Genomic DNA, 15703 nt, shown 5'->3' on the forward strand with positions numbered 1-15703 from the left:
ACACCCAGGTCATTCGGAAAAGTAGGGCTTTTCCCTGGGGCCCTGGAAAGAGCAGCTCAGCCCATTTCAACAGAAATTTTCCGGCTGTGGCCCTCGGCTGACTTTTTTTTTTTAAGCTTTAGAAAATTAACTGTCACAACATAAACAGACATCAACCTGCAGCTAAAATAAAAGCTCCACCATGAATCCCATCTGACTGGTTCCTCTGGTTTTGCCTCCAAGCAGACAGCTTTGCAGAAGGAAGGCAACTACGGCGGGCTGTTTGCGCCTCTCTGGGTTTCTCCACTTTGTTCTCAAGCTGCATTCTGTACATGTCTGTAATCTCAGAGACAGTCACAAGTATACCTGCTCAAGATTCCTCAGAATGATGAGTCCAGAAAAGGATTTACAGAGAAAGAAATCAACTCCTATACAGAATACTGGCATACTGGTTCATCCTGAGTATGCCAGACACAGGCCCTGCTGGGCGGGGGCGGCGGGGGGGGGCCGAGGCAGGACCCTTCGAAATGTGTCAGCCAGATGGGCCCACCCACTGCACCAGGCCTCCAAGCCCTGGTCCTCCACAGGTTCGTGCTAAGTGTCGTTTGACAGAGGGCTGAGAAGAGCACCTTAGGTAGGCAGGCAGGCTTCACAGAATCAGCAAAATACAAAGGCATAAATAGTAATAGGCACTAACCAGGGACACATAATTTTTTAAAAAGCCTATGTTTTTACTGCTCAGAAAAACGTATTCTGTTCTTCAATATAGTGTTCAAAGGAACACTTCATTTACTACCACCCTTGGGGCCACTCATTTGGAAAAGATTAATCGTTAGCCACAGGATTCACTGTGTACATGAGCCACCACCCAGACTCAGACTGTGCCAACAGGGTTTAAACCATTAAGTAATTCTCTTGGTGGGAAATTACACCAGCACTGGAAACTGGCCTGGCCCTTTCAGGTCCATGAGATCAGGCGTGGGCCTGGGAAGGACCCACGGACCCACTTCAGCTGGGGTACCCAGTGCCAACGAATAGGGTCAGGACTCTGTCCCAGCAGCCCTCTCGGAGACGTACCTGCGGCTCTCTGAAATGCGTCCACTGCACTCTCCAGCCCAGCTTGCGCCTTCCGATTGCACCGGGTCCCAATCTGTGTGTAGAGGGCTCCAATGTTAAACAGAATGCTGGCCTTTTCCAGTAACAAGTTCTGTTGGCTGACCGGGACCCCGGTGAGGGAGTCATACCTATTTAAAAGAAATGTAATGTGTTGTGAGAATATAGATTACTTGGCTAGTTAATGCCATTTTGGGAAAAAAGTGATCAAAATTTATTTCTTGAATAAAAATCAAAGATGCACATGCAATAAGGCTTTCATTTCCAAACAAGACAATGGGTCTGATCATACTGAAGACATCACAATAGCACCCAAAAATAAGGTTTTACAACCAAGATGTCCTTCAGCAGGTGAATGGATTAAAGAGCTGCAGTATATCCATACAGTGGAATATTATTCAGCACTAAAAAGACAAAAAGCTATTGAGCCATGAAAAGACATGCAGGAACCTTAAATGTATATTGCTAAGTGAAAGAAGCCAATCTGAAAAGGCTACATACTGTATGATTCCAACTATATGACATTCTAGAAAAGGCAAAACAATAGAGACAGAAAAAGAATCAGTGATTACCAGGGTTCATAGGGGAGAAGGGGAAGGGACAAATAGGTGGAGCACAAAAAAATTTTAGGGCAGTGAAACTACTCCGCATATTATAACGATAGGTACCTGTCATTATACACTTATCCAAATCATATAGAATGTACAGCACCAAGAGTGAACCCTAATGTAAACTATGGACTCTGGGTGATAATGTGTCAACTGTAGTAAATGTACTCTGATGGGGGTCGCTGATATTGGGGGAGGTGGCTGGTGTGTGAGGGCAGGGAGTTTATGGAAAATCTCTGGACCTTCCCTTCAATTTTGCTGTGAACCTAAAACTGCTCTAAAAAATATAAGGCCTCTTCTAACTAAAATACAGCAATTACAAACCCCTCATAATTCTTGCTAAAGTCTAAAAGATTCAAGATTTGTTTTAAAGTTCACACATCAACCAGCAGGTAGACATGGAACTTCTTAATTCAAGACGGAGGTGAAATCGCCTTTAGTACCTTGACCAGAGGAGACCGCTCACAGAATCTTTACAAAAAGTCATCTGTCTTTCGTTTCAAAAGGCAGGCATCATAGGGGCCTACTGTGTGTAATTTAACTTCAATGTGATCCTTACTATTGGGATTTAGTCTCCTCTCACCCACACTCAGAGAATAGGTACAGCACCTCCAAAGTATTTAAACAACACTCATCTTTGAAAATACCAACTCTAGCCCTGGCTGGTGTAGCTCAGTGGATTGGGCATCGTCAAACTGCAAACCAAAAGTCAGTCAGTTCAATTCCTGATCAGGGCACAGGCCTGGGTTGCAGGTTCAGTCCCCGGTTGGGGGCGTGTGAGAGGCAACTGATTGCTCTTTCTCTCAAACATCAACATTTCCTCCCTCTCTTTCTCCTTCCTTCCCGCTATCTCTAAAAAATAAATGAATAAAATCTTTTAAAAAAGAAAAAATATCAACTCTAGCCCTAGCTGGGTAGCTCGGTTGGTTAGAATATTGTCCCAATATGCCAGGGTTGTGTGTTTGATCCTGGGTCAGGGTGCATACAAGAATCAGCCAATGAATATATAAATAAGTGGAACAACAAACCAATGTTTCTCTCTCTCCCCGTCCCCTTCATCTCTCTCCAAACTCAGTAAAGAAGAAAAAAAATACCAACTCTGGAAAAAACCAAATATTTTGCTTTGTTTTTAATTCGACCTATTTCTGTTTGGAGCCCTTGTCATTGGGACAAAACCTGATTCCCAGCCCCCACCCCATCTGGGATAAGAATCTTGCTTCTTGTTAGTTCTACCTCAGAGCCCTGATGAGAAAATGAGCATGAAAAAAATGCCTCTTCTCTTCAGCTCACTTGTTCTGAGAAGAAAAAAGGCAAGGTCTGTTGGAGCCTTCTCCCCTTGGGTCCCCTTCACAAATAAACACCAGTTTATCTACACGTCCTGTACAAAAAGGACAATTAGAAAGAGGGGCCCACGGTGCAGTGGGGCAGCACCAGCTCAGACCCCGGGCACCTACCAGGTGAACAAGATCCCCATCTGTCGGGTGGGTGGGAAGAACCGGCTCTCAACAAAGCCCAGCTGGAGGAAATAACTCATCAGCAGCTCAACACCGGCCTCATCCCTGCTGGGTGTCCGGCAAGACTGAAAGGAAAGAAAACCCCCAAGGGGGTGAGTGGGTGAGTAGAGAGCAGATGCGGTGGAAGGTAGAAGGTGCTACACATGCTGTTCTGTGGAGTTTGGGCCCTGCTACCGGTATCACGAACTCTAGGAGGCTTGGACAGGGCTGGGATGAACATGGGGGTCCCAAATCCAGCCCCAGATGTGCCAGCAGGCAGATCTCTTCCCTTCTGTGGACTTGTGTGACAGGTGGGACAGATGATTCTGGCAGCCCCTCCCGATCACCTCCAACAATCTGCAATCCCACAAGATTTCAAGTGCAACAGTGAGATGTTCTGAAGACTCAAGCTCCAGGTTTGACTGTCCCCTCCCTGCTGCTTGCAGAAACGCACCTGTCTCAGATCCATAAGATCTGCTATTTCATCTTCATATAGGTAGCTATCTTCACTGTAATGTTCCAGAATAAAGTCCTGTAAGAAAAGTGGGATAAGATAAAATTGAGATAGAGTGTCACTCAAAACCATAAAGAGGTAAAAGAGTAATGTCTAATGTGCTCCCTTTAAAAATACATGTTCCCTTTACGCTGTCTTTGAGGCCCTGCTGCCCCTGCGCATGACACCAGGGTCAGGCTGCAGGGCCAGAGCACATGCTTGTGCATAACTGGGACCTAACTCTCCACACCCTGCCCCTTTTAACCCTTAGCCACATGGCGGCAAAAAAGAAAGGAAAAGAAAGAAAAGCAAAAACAGAAAAAATAAATAAGTAAATAAAAATACATGTAGAATACATAGGAACCTATAGAAGATTATATTCTACAGTGATTTTCTGAGTGGTGGGGTTTATTTTATTAATTGTGTTTATGTATATTTCACACAAGGCTATGTTTACTGATTTTGGAGACAGAGGAAGGGAGAAAGACAGAAACATCCTGTGCATGTCCCAGTCAGGGATCAAACCCACAATCTAGGTATGTGCCCTGGCCAGGACTTGAACCCACAACCTTTTGGTGTATGAGAGGACCATCCAACTAACTGAGCCACCTGGCCAGTGCTATATATATTTAAAAAATTTTCTTTTGTTGCTTCCGTAAAAAGGAAAGCTGAAGTTTTTTTTTTAAATGTCTGCAACAGTTAAGTGACCTATACATTAGGCAATTCTACTAAATGCCACAGATATTTAGGGGCTCAGACCTGCATCCTGTGGGCTGCCTTCAGTACCAGGGCACAGCATCCTCCTGGAAAAGGAAACTTGTATCTTAGGACTGTTGCCGGGATGCTGCGATGTTAACCCTTGTGACAGCAGCTCTGGCCCTTCCAAAATGAAGCACCCTAGCAACACCCCCCACAGGGCCCACAGCCCAGAGTTTGACACGCTGTCTTTGAGCTCACTCAGTCATACAGCACATACTGACGAGCACGCACTTGAGCCAGGCACATTCACAGCCTGGGCTACATCAGTGAACAAAATAAAGATCCAGTCCGGTGGAGCTTATATTATCGCAGGGGCACAGTCAATAAGAACCAGACACAAGGAACACATAAATTATATGGCATCTTAGAAGATGACAAATATTGTAGGGGAAAAAAACAAGAGCAGTATAAGGGATACGGAAAGCACATTCTGGCATAACATCCTCCCTGAGTGCTGGCTCTCCTTGGCTGCAAGAAAGGCAGGGAGAGCCCTGGCCAGACGAGTCCGTCAGTTGGGGTATCCTCCCCGTACACCAAAAGGCTGCGGGTTTGATCCCCGGTTGGAAGGCAGTTGACCAATGTTTGTCTCTCACATCAATGTTTTGCCCTCTCTCTCCCTCTGTCTTTCTCTTCCTTCCTCTCTCTCTAAAATCAAGAAACATATTCTCGGGTGAGGATTTAAAATTTTGAAAAAAGAAAAGAAAAAAGAAAGAAAGGTGAGGACAGAGGCTGTGCAATTACGTTCTTTCACAAGTGTCTGTGAGGATCTCTTTACACACTTCCTACATTAAAGTCCTGCTTTTTGTCCGCTCCATGCATATCTACACACACGTCCATTACCCTCATCTTATAAAAATGGGATTGTACTACTCAAAGAATATAGAGCTTTGTTTTGCTTTTTTAAAAAATTGGCAATGCATCAAACATTTTCCTATACCATAAAATATGAGTATTCGATAACATGACCTTTAATGGTTATATAATCCTCCAATGTAAAATTCACTTATTCAACAAGTAAACTGGGCACCTGCTATGTGCTAGCCAGTATGTACGTGATAATCTTCACCCACTCTTTTTGGACCTTAAAGTCGTTTGTAAGTTTTACAGGTAAAGATAACACCGTGACACTCATCCTGTGCACACCTCTGGTTAGTTCCTCAGAGAGAATCCCCAGAAGGCGTCTCGCTGGGCCTGAGGCTATGCAGAGGCTCCTCTTTTTTAATTTGGTCCTTTTTACCCAACTTTTCTTTTTGTTCTAAGATGCTGTCACAGATTTTCTTTATGACTTTACTTAAAGTTCTGATGTTTGGAATCAGCTCCTCTACTAATAAAATGATGATTTGTAAAGTTTGTAATGGTTTTCAAATGTCATTGATTCTGTTATTACTGACACTAGTTGCAGTGAGGATGATCTGAAGAACCAGGGTCACTCGGGTTGCTCTCATGACATCCCTGAGAGCAGGGCCACGGGCCACCACGCAGGTGATTCTTTACAATGTGGCATGTTGTTCTATCTACCTTTGCAGTGGACCTTAGCAAAAATTTTCTTAAAAGAAGAGAAATTACTATTAAAATATGAAGTTAAAAGAGAAACCTTATGTTAACCTCATAAGGGTCAAAGATGATCTTGAAAAAAATGCTAAATGTATTCCTGACTTTGAAACTTCGTAAACTAGGATGGATTAAATGTATTTATTAGATAAAAAATATCTAACTGAAACCCGCCTCAACCATCAGGGAAAAGACAAGAATTTGTATCATCACTGCTATTACTTAGTATAATTCTGAAAGTTCTCTAGCCAACAAATTAAGAAAAATAATATATATTAGACACAAAGTAATTTTTTTGCAAAGTAACAATATACTAACAAAACTTCAGAGCACCAACTAATTAGAATTCAGTAAACTGGCAAATAAGTTAACATATAAAAGTCAATGGTCTTCCTTTCTTATACAGCCGATAACCAGTTAGAAAATATAACAGGGGAACAATAAATTTCACAATAACAACAAAAGCACAATACTTCTAGGGATAAAAATAATGTAATTAAGCCAATAACTATTAAACTTTATTGAACCTTAATGAATTCATTAATTCATTTTTTCATTTAATTTATAAAATCATTTAAATAAGACAGATATGGTCCCCACCACCATAAATATGCTATTTGTTGACATCACCAATTAAAAATATATTTATGGATGAAAATGTGCAATATTGTAAAGGTGAAATTTTGTCCAAATTGGGCTATGGTTCTGATGAAATTTCAATTAAAACCCAAAGGTACTATATTTGGAAAACTTCACAAAGTATGAAAGTAAAGGTGTGGAAGAAAAGGTAAGAACATTTTGAAAAGCATAATAATAAAGGACGATTGCTCTATTTAGTGCTAAAACACGAAGGGATTAAACAGTGTAAAATGGACAATGAACTGAAGCAGATTCGAGAATCAGGTATATAACTAAAGCCAGAATTCCATGGAAGTGGGAAAGGCTGAAGCATCCAACAGGTCCAGGCAGGCAGGAAGAGGCACACACAAATGGAGTGACTGACGTGAGTTTAAGAAAAGGACTATGACGGGTGTGGATGGTGTGGGACCTCCAGAACCATTAGAACCCCAGAGGTGAAGAGTCAAGGGGGAGAAGTAGCTTTGAAAACCTGGCGAAGTGGCTACTGAACAGCCACTGTGACCTTCCCTACGGGGATGCAAAGGAAGCCAGCTGAGGGAGCCAGGAACAAATGCTCAACTTCCCTCTCCTCCTACCCTCTCATCCCCGCTGGTGCTCCTCCCCCTTGGCCACACCCAATAGGAAACCACAGCGCCTGTTGCTGCCTCCTTGGCACAGAGCAGGATGGAGGATGACAGGATGGCGGGAGGTGGGGGAAGCGGGGAAAGACACCATCCAGCACCACACACGGCTTCTAGACCCGTGGTTCAGGAGAAACGGGCTGCCCGTTTGAGGGAAGTAAACAGTTAAAGCCTTACACCTCACATTTACCCCCAAACAAATTCCAGACAGATTAAAGATTTGAGGTTAAAAAATTTTAAACAAAGGACAGGAAAAACAATAGCAAAATATTTATAACATCTTAGTGCAGAGGATGCCTTTCTGAAGATGTCAGCAAGACAGAATTGTAAAAGGAAGAACTGATAAATTTAAAAACATAAAACCTATATGGAGAAAATATAAATACTTTTTAAACTGGTTATTGCTCATATAGCAAAAGTTAAAGGAAAGAATGTACTGAGAGAAATATTTTCACTATATATAAGCAAGGATTATTGTCCTTCACAGGTTAAAAAAAACTGTTTTAAGTAATAAGAATGACACTATGGAAAACAGACAAAGGAGAGAAACAGTCATTCTGAAAAGGAGAAATGGAAGGGGCACATAAACATACACGAGAATGCACTCAACTCTATTTCTGACCAAAGAAATGCAAACTATAATAAAGTATCACTTTTGCCTGATTTCACAAAAATCAAAAAGATAGTTTTTTAAAAATGAGAATGATGAATGATACCAAGTGTAATCCAAGGTGCGGGAAGATAGAAAGTTACACACTGGAAAGCAGGACCATTTCTGGTGGGAAGTTAGATAATAAAGTATCTTTGACCTACTAAATTCACATCTAGAAATTTATCCAAAGAGAATATTCAGCAAAGTGTGAAAAAAATGCTCAGTAGAGAGCTGCTGACAATAGCAAGCATTTGGAAACTGTCTGCAGAAGGAAATTAACAGCTACCCCCTTTAGCACAAAGATGCAGCATGCTGAGCCCCCGTGGAAGGGATGAGTCACACCTTGTGAGGCAGTCCCATCAGAGGAAGAGCCTGGCATCCAGACATGAAATGCTGAGCAAGCGCAAGAGCTCAGTGGGAGGGTGGCAGGTTGTGAGGGATCTATACACACCTTAGTATTTTCTGAACATTTTAGGATACTGTTCTTAATCAGAAAATTAAATAAAGCTCTATTTAAAATAAAAAAACAACCTGAATTCTCTGGAAAGGGACTATATTTTGATGCTTTTTAATGAGGCCATTTTAAAGCCCACTTATTTAAAATAAAACCAAATCACATTGCAAGGCTTTACTATTAAACATCACACAGACACACTGATCAGATTTTAAAGACAATTGGAATTGCCCTGATTAAGACAGGCAAACTACTTCTGTAGCACCTGTCACTCAAGCACAAATGTGGAAGGGAGAAAACAGAATGTCCCCAAATGTTCTCATTTTTGTATGACTGACATTTGTAGAGTCCCTTTTAAGATAAAATGACATGGTTGAAAGCCTCAGCTGAATAGCAGTTGGCCATGCTCATAACACATGATTTTTTCACTGGCTTTAATGTGGAATTCAGCGCATGACATGTTCGGAGCCTTACAGATGCCTGTAAAATCCCCAAGTTTCTCTAGGGGTTTCCCTTTAAAATGTTTACACTTTAAAAAAAAAAAAAAAAAAGGTCTACACTCTTGCAGTTCTGGCACCAAGCATCAAATTAAATCTTGAGAAACTATTCTACAAAAGCAACAAAGACACTTCTACATACAGAATGTCTGAGCCTCACAGATCTGTGACAAGTATCACATCTAAAAGTTCAAGTAGCTTGTGAAAAGGTGGCATAAAGCTGTGGTTCCTGAATTGTTTTCTACCCAGTTAATCCAATCTCTGGTGATCCTGGGTCCTGCAAGACCACCAATGTCCTCAAACTCCAGAATAAACCCCAAACTCACAGGGACCGGCACCAAGATTTAAACAAGGCAGTGGCCAAAAGGCCCTCGGTGAAAGGGCATGTCAGGCAATTTACAGTCTCTGCTCCAGAATGGAAGTACAGAAGCTTTTGAAGCATTAACCAATTGCTTTTTTTAAATCCTCCCCAAGGATATGTTTATTGCTTTTAGAGAAAGAGGAAGGTGAGGAAGAGAAAGACAGAGAAACACCAATTGGTTGCCTCCCATACTTGCCCTGACTGGGGATCGAACCTGCAACTTAAGAATGTGCCCTGCTTGGAAATCAAACCTGCAACGGTTTGGCGCAGGGGATGATGCTCCAACCAACTGAGCAACCAGGCTGGGGCTAACAGATTGCTTTTAAAAGGACACATTCCATAGTGTCTAAAATGCCATATGATAATTTTTCCTTTTCTAAACTAAAAGTAGTCCAAAATGAGTCAATTAACAGGACTGCTACAAAAACAAACATAATTCTTTGAAGCATTTTTCATGGTGCTGGAATTAATTCCTATGTACCATGCCTGTGCTGGGAAGCTCAGAGACAGGCACTACCTTCCATCTGTCTCCATTTCTCCTCCTAAATGGAAGTTTGAAGTGATTTATTAAAACTCAGACTGATGGCTCTAACCAGTCTAGCTCAGTTCATTGGGTGTCGAAGCAAAGGGTTGCTGGTTCAATTCCCGGTCAGGGCCCATGCCTGGATTGTGGGTTTGATCTCCAGTCAGGGCACTTAGGAGAGGCCATTGAGTGATGCGTCTCTCTTGTATAGATGTTTCTCTTCCTCCTTCTCCCTCCCTTTCCCTCTCCCTCTCTCTAAAAATAAGTAAAATCTTTCAGACTGATAGAGCTGGGGAGAGGAGGAACAGGAGGGCTTTCCAGGCTTGAGGAGGACTCTCCTGGCCCCAACCTGCAGGCAAGGCATTTCCTGCTGCCTTCAAACAGAGCACCTCTCCCACTTCCCATCTGAACCCCTCAGTGAACGACAGGTCCCCCCGGCAGGGCCTGTGACATCACCAGCGTACAGCTCAGTGGCAGGCACAGGTGGACCTTAAAGTATTGGCTGCTTGCCAGAGACACACACAGTTAAGAGGAAGCCAGATATCATTCTCTCTAAAGAGGTGAACTGTATGGTATATAATTTATATCTCAGTAAAGCAATTTTTTTTTTTGAAGAAAGAAAGAAGGAAGGAAGGAAAGGAGAAATAAAGAAAGGGAGAGAGGAAGGGAAGAAGGGAGAGAGGAGGCCAGATCCCCAGGAATTAGGGGAAAAACAACCACCATAAATTCTAGTTATTCAAGTATTTAAGGACAGTGAACTAGCATCTTAGATTTACTTTGAAATGTACCAAAAAATAAGATGGATTGGCCCTGGCCAAGTAGCTTGGTTGGTTAGAGCACCAACCTGATATACCAAGGTTTCGGGCTGGATCCCCGACTCACTACTCGGTCAGAGCACATACAAGAAGCAATTAATGAACACATAAAAAGTGGAACGACAAATTGATGTTTCACTGTTTCTCTTTCTCTCCTCTACCTCTCTAAAATAAAATTTTATTTTTAAAAAAAAGATGTATTAATATATAGACACAGGGATACAGAGATGGATAACTATATGATAAAGTGACTAGTAAAATGCTCATGGTAGAATCTAGGTAGTGAATATATAGGAGTCTGGTGTAAAAGTCTTTCAATTTTTTTTTTTCTGTAAGTTTGGAAATTTTTATTACATGTTTAGGGAAAAAAATTAGCTACTCTTCAAAAAAAATATGGCCTACATCAGTTAAAAATTTTAAGAAAAAAGATACCAAAATAGGACACAATTTTTAAATTCCAAGGCATGTCCACCACAGAGCCCCTTTGACTTGGCCTTCTGGGGTGGGCTGCCAGGGGTTTCCAACCCCTTTCCCCAGGCACATGAGGAGCCTCAAAGTGACCACAGAATGCAAGAGTACACCAGGCTCCCTGTGTGACCTGCTGAGGGGGCTCCGGGTCACCCTGCAGAAATCAATGAACTCTTGGCCCATTGAGCCTAAGGTCATTTGTAAGGGATACTAAATTTCTAGATTTTTTCCTTAAATGGTGAGTTCAGCTCCCCTTACTTTGAGATTTACCTTGAGAATGACCGAAAAGTCAACATCCTTGGTTTCCTTCAGGCCAAGCGGAATCAGCGGGATTGTAAACGTCTCCCTACAAGATGCAGAGCAAGGTTTATGAACATCCCTCAACTGGCCACTCTGCACCCACAGTCCCAGTGCCCGCCCCGGCTCCCCAACACCCCACACCACCCCCACCCCCTGCCCCGCCACCAAGCAGCCCAGCTCAGGTCCCCAGCCCCTTCTCACACCTTCCCCACACACATCAGTTTGTTTTCTGTAAAGACACCTCTGGTCACATCTCTGTCTCTGTTCTAAAACTGGTCCTGGTCCCAGCCTAACACGCAAGCCTGCTACCGTCTTGATCAACTTAGCCCTCCAATCTCAGCCCTTCCTTTGGTGACAGTTCTGGGAACCTACTATGCACCAGGTCCTGCGCCTGGGTCCCTCTCTCCTGCAGCCCTCCAACCCTGGGCTCTCAGCTGCCTCCCCCTTGGGGTGTATCTCTCTAGGTGTCTCAACACTTGTACAAGGAGAGGCCCCATATGACAACTAAGTGCTCCCAGCCCCCAAGCCAGGGTCAGGCCCTGGCTGCTTCCCTTCCACCTCTTCTCCCCACAGTAGCCACTTGGATACCCCACAGGATGCCCTGGAAATGTACCCTGAGCATAATTCTTAGGGGCAGGGCCAACAGGAAGCGGACCTGGCTCAGGCTGTATTCTGCAAACAGGGATTTAGCTCCCTGACCTGTAACAGGAGACCTCAGCCCAGCCAGGGGAGAAGGCCAGGAATGCTAAGCAGGGTGGGTGGACAATGCACCTGTAAGCTGAAACTGCCACTGTGGTGAAGAGAAAACAAGAGGGCTGTGCTCAACGCAGGGGAGATCCAACAGGGGTGCGTGGCTTTCCCAAAGCCAGCAGGGAAAGCCGAGCCCTGCTGGAAGGAGATGAGGCTGGGCCATGCCCCTCTCCCCTGTCCCCAGCACCTCCTGTCCTCACCCCACACAGGGCCGGAGGCAAGGTCTGCTCTCCCTGTGACTGCCCAGGAGCAGCCAGTATCCTATTCAAGGCTGCCTGGCCAGGGCACCCCAGCCCGACTCTCGGGCTAACCTCTGACCTCCCTGTGTTTTCTCCTCTGCACATGAGATTGTTTCTTTCTTGCCTGCCTCACAGAAGTGTTTAAAGATTAACTGTGCTAAGAAAGAAGCAATCTGCTTTTTAAACAGGAAGGGGGTGGATTCAAATACAAGGTGGCACTATGAATGTGTGCTTCTCTCTCCCCTCTTCCCAATGGCCCAGGGGATGGACTAGCCACTTTAGAGCCACACTGTGATCACAATGGGGCCTTATTTACATGTCTCTGTGGGAGGTCTTCACAATGGATATCCCTGAGCTTTAGTACAGCAAGTGGGAATAGGACACATCCCCCATTTATCACCAAAATTTGTCCTTGCCTTCTTTCCTCCAGGAACTTTGACCTTTTGCACACAACACTGGAATTTAATACCAGTGTGTAGGCCAGGAGAAACCTTTCCCTTATTCCGATTAGGTGTTCAAAACCTCACTGGAAACCCACAGCAAAGCGAGCCAGGGCACACGGATATGTCACAAAGGGAAGAACAGAGGTTTCGCAGGTTTCACATGCTAATGCTTTCCCTCTGGCTCAGAAAGACACCCGTGCCATCCAGAGGGTTGGGGACAATCAGGAAAAGCACATTCCAAAGATACCTCAAGGCTCTGAAATGCCATTCTTCTGTTAATTCAGGGAACAATTTTCTGACTGAGTTTTCTCTGGGGCTCCCCTACCTTTTCAGAAGTCTTATTTCCCCACAGAGAAAATTAGGCAAACTCTTCTTCGAAGCTTCTCAAAGTTATTTCCCCTTAAAGATGGACATTTCCCGCCTTGGGGTGGGAGACTCCCTGAGCTTTCCTGAAGGCCACACCTCAATACTTCACCTCCCACAAACACTAAGGGACGCTTCTCAATTAAACATCCATTCCTCAAATATTTAATGGGGTACATTTCTGAAGTGTCTCAGCTGCACCTTCTCCTTAGTAGGAAACTCGCATGAGTCCCCTAATCTTTGAGATAAAAAGCAGTTTAGACATTTTTGCATTCTATCAACATGGAGGTCCAGAATCAGGCTCCGTGCATGGTGGTGAGGCTGAGAGGGAAGAAGGCAGGGCAACTTGGGTCCCACCTGGCAGGTCGGCTCTCAAAACTAACCACAGAAGTACTCCCAGGGCATCTTTATGGCTGAGCCTTGTGGCCCATGAGAGAGATGCCATCTCCTTGCCTGGACCCAGCCACATGGTTCTCCCATAAAACTATGTCCCTTTTAAGTCTAGCTCTCCAGGTGTTCCCAATAAATTCCAGAAGTTCATCCCTGACACCTTGCTCAACCCCAAACCTAACCATTTCCTCGCTTCCCAAAGTGGGGACTGCCACATCCTCGGGGCTACCGGTGCACCATCCCTGGTGTGGCATGTTCTGGGGCTCTGAAAGTATCTGAAAGAAGCATTACCCCCACTTACTCTGTGCTCTGATAGACTCCCACTGAGATGTTGAGCCCCTCCAGCTCTTCCTTGAGCAGCTGGAGGTTTGAGTTCACAAAGCTCAGTTCCAGGCGTACCTGCTCGCGTACCTTGTGGTTCGTGGCTGCTCTGTTAAAAGAAGGATGGGGGAGAAGCACCCTTAGCCAGGTATCCCAGCTGCTGGGTGAGCAGAACCCCCAATCCTCGCAGGGAAGCTCTGAGGGTCACACTTGAAGATGTGAGTGCCAGGTGTGACCAGGGACCTGCCCCATTCTGTGCCATACCTGCCAGTAAATGGACCTAGGACATAGACAATGACACTGAGCTGCCAAGCATAAATCCTAAGACATCCCTGCAAAGAAACAGCTTTGAGAAGAGAATGGAGAATTGTTCCCAGGCACCCATAAAGGACCATAAACTATCCCCTTAAAAGGAAATGGGTGAGAAAATAGAGGAGGAAGCCGGACTCTTTAGCTCATTCTGTGAGGCTAATATTTACTCTGACAGATCAAAATCGTTCCTAAATAAATACGCAAAAATCCTCAACAAAATATTAGTAACTTGAAACTAGCAGCATATAAACTGATTATACACCATGACTAAGAGGGTTTTATCCAAGAATGCAAGGTTGGCTTAACATCTGTGAATCAATTAGTGTAGCATACTATAGACAAAAAACACACAATCACCTTAATAGATGCAAAAAAAAAAAAAAAAAAAAAAAGTACAGGCATACCTTGAAGATACTGCTGGTTCAGTTCCAGACCACCACCATAAAGCAAGTATCGCAATAAAGCGAGTCATGATCTTTTTGCTGGTAGAGGGTCTTGCTTTCAATTTGTAAAAAAATGCAACATTGGTGAAGTGCAATAAAGAGCAATAAAGCAAGGTAATGCTTGTAGTTGATAAAGTCCAACTCAGATTTGTGATAAAAATTTTAAACAAATGAGGAATAAAAGAGAATTTACAAAACTTTAAAAAGGGCATACATGAAAACACACAGCTAGCATCATATTTCATGGTGAAAGACCAATGCTCTCCCCCTTATGAACAGGAATGAGGCAAAGATGTCTCCGTTGCCACTTCTAACCAAAATTATACTGAAGTTCAAACCAGTGCCAACAAGGCAAAGAAAGAAATGATGCAGGCTCTCCCTCTCAGGAGCACACCCACACCTTTCTTCCCTCTCAGGCCTGCATCTCCTAAACTCTAACGGTCCCCATGAGACTTGCAAGGGAGCAGTGGGCAGCAGCAGCTCGTCCGGGGCTAACTCCCTGAATCTGTCTCCAAGGCCCTCTTTTTCTCTGACTTCCCAGGAAGCCAGAGCAGCCCCGCCTTAGCTCTTTGTTGCTTCTTCTATCCCAAACCCCTTCTTGTTTCACTGTCTCCAGCTTTAATGAAGTATTTTCAAGATAAAAAAATCTTTTAAAATAAAAAAGAAATTAAAGTCACCTGAATTGGAAAGAAAGAGTAAAACTGACTTTTTCACAGATGACATAATCTTGTGTGCAGAAAAATCTACAGGCATCCATGAAACAAATACTAGAACTAATCAATTTAACAAGGTCACAGGATACAATTCAAAATACAAAAATCATTTTATTTTTATACACTAGCAATGAACAATCTTCAAATAAAATTAAGAAAACAGCTCTGGCTGGTGTGGCTCAGTGGACTGAATGCCAGCCTGCAAACCAAAGGGATACCGGTTCGATTCCCAGTCAGGGTACATGCCTGGGTTACAGGCCAGGTCTCCAGTAGGGGGTGTGCAAGAGGCAACCAAACATTGGTGTTTCTCTCCCTCTCTTTCTCCTTCCCTTTTCCTTTCTCTAAAAATAATTTTTTTTAAATTAGGAAAACAATTTCCATTTATGATAGCATCAAAAAGAATA

The 15703-nt window shown here is 43.6% G+C and overlaps 1 protein-coding gene and 1 non-coding gene across 2 annotated transcripts in view; one reads left to right on the forward strand and one right to left on the reverse strand.

Annotated features, from left to right (window-relative positions):
* RHPN2 (rhophilin Rho GTPase binding protein 2) overlaps positions 1-15703 on the reverse strand; it is a 54897-nt gene that overhangs the window by 14652 nt on the left and 24542 nt on the right. The window contains exons 3-7 of the mRNA XM_054588981.1: positions 13812-13940; positions 11296-11371; positions 3648-3725; positions 3155-3279; positions 1057-1223 (exon numbers count right to left, since the gene is read on the reverse strand). Of these exons, the coding sequence (XP_054444956.1) occupies positions 1057-1223; positions 3155-3279; positions 3648-3725; positions 11296-11371; positions 13812-13940 (575 nt within the window). The remainder of the gene's footprint in view (positions 1-1056; positions 1224-3154; positions 3280-3647; positions 3726-11295; positions 11372-13811; positions 13941-15703) is intronic.
* On the forward strand, positions 3836-3965 carry LOC129083248 (small nucleolar RNA SNORA76). The gene has a single exon (XR_008530475.1). It is a non-coding gene; the product is annotated as a small nucleolar RNA SNORA76 (small nucleolar RNA).

This window comes from Pteronotus mesoamericanus, unplaced genomic scaffold (assembly GCF_021234165.1).
Source record: "Pteronotus mesoamericanus isolate MK-2021 breed Mesoamerican mustached bat unplaced genomic scaffold, CSHL_Meso_final scaffold_165, whole genome shotgun sequence".
Lineage (NCBI taxonomy): Eukaryota > Metazoa > Chordata > Mammalia > Chiroptera > Mormoopidae > Pteronotus > Pteronotus mesoamericanus.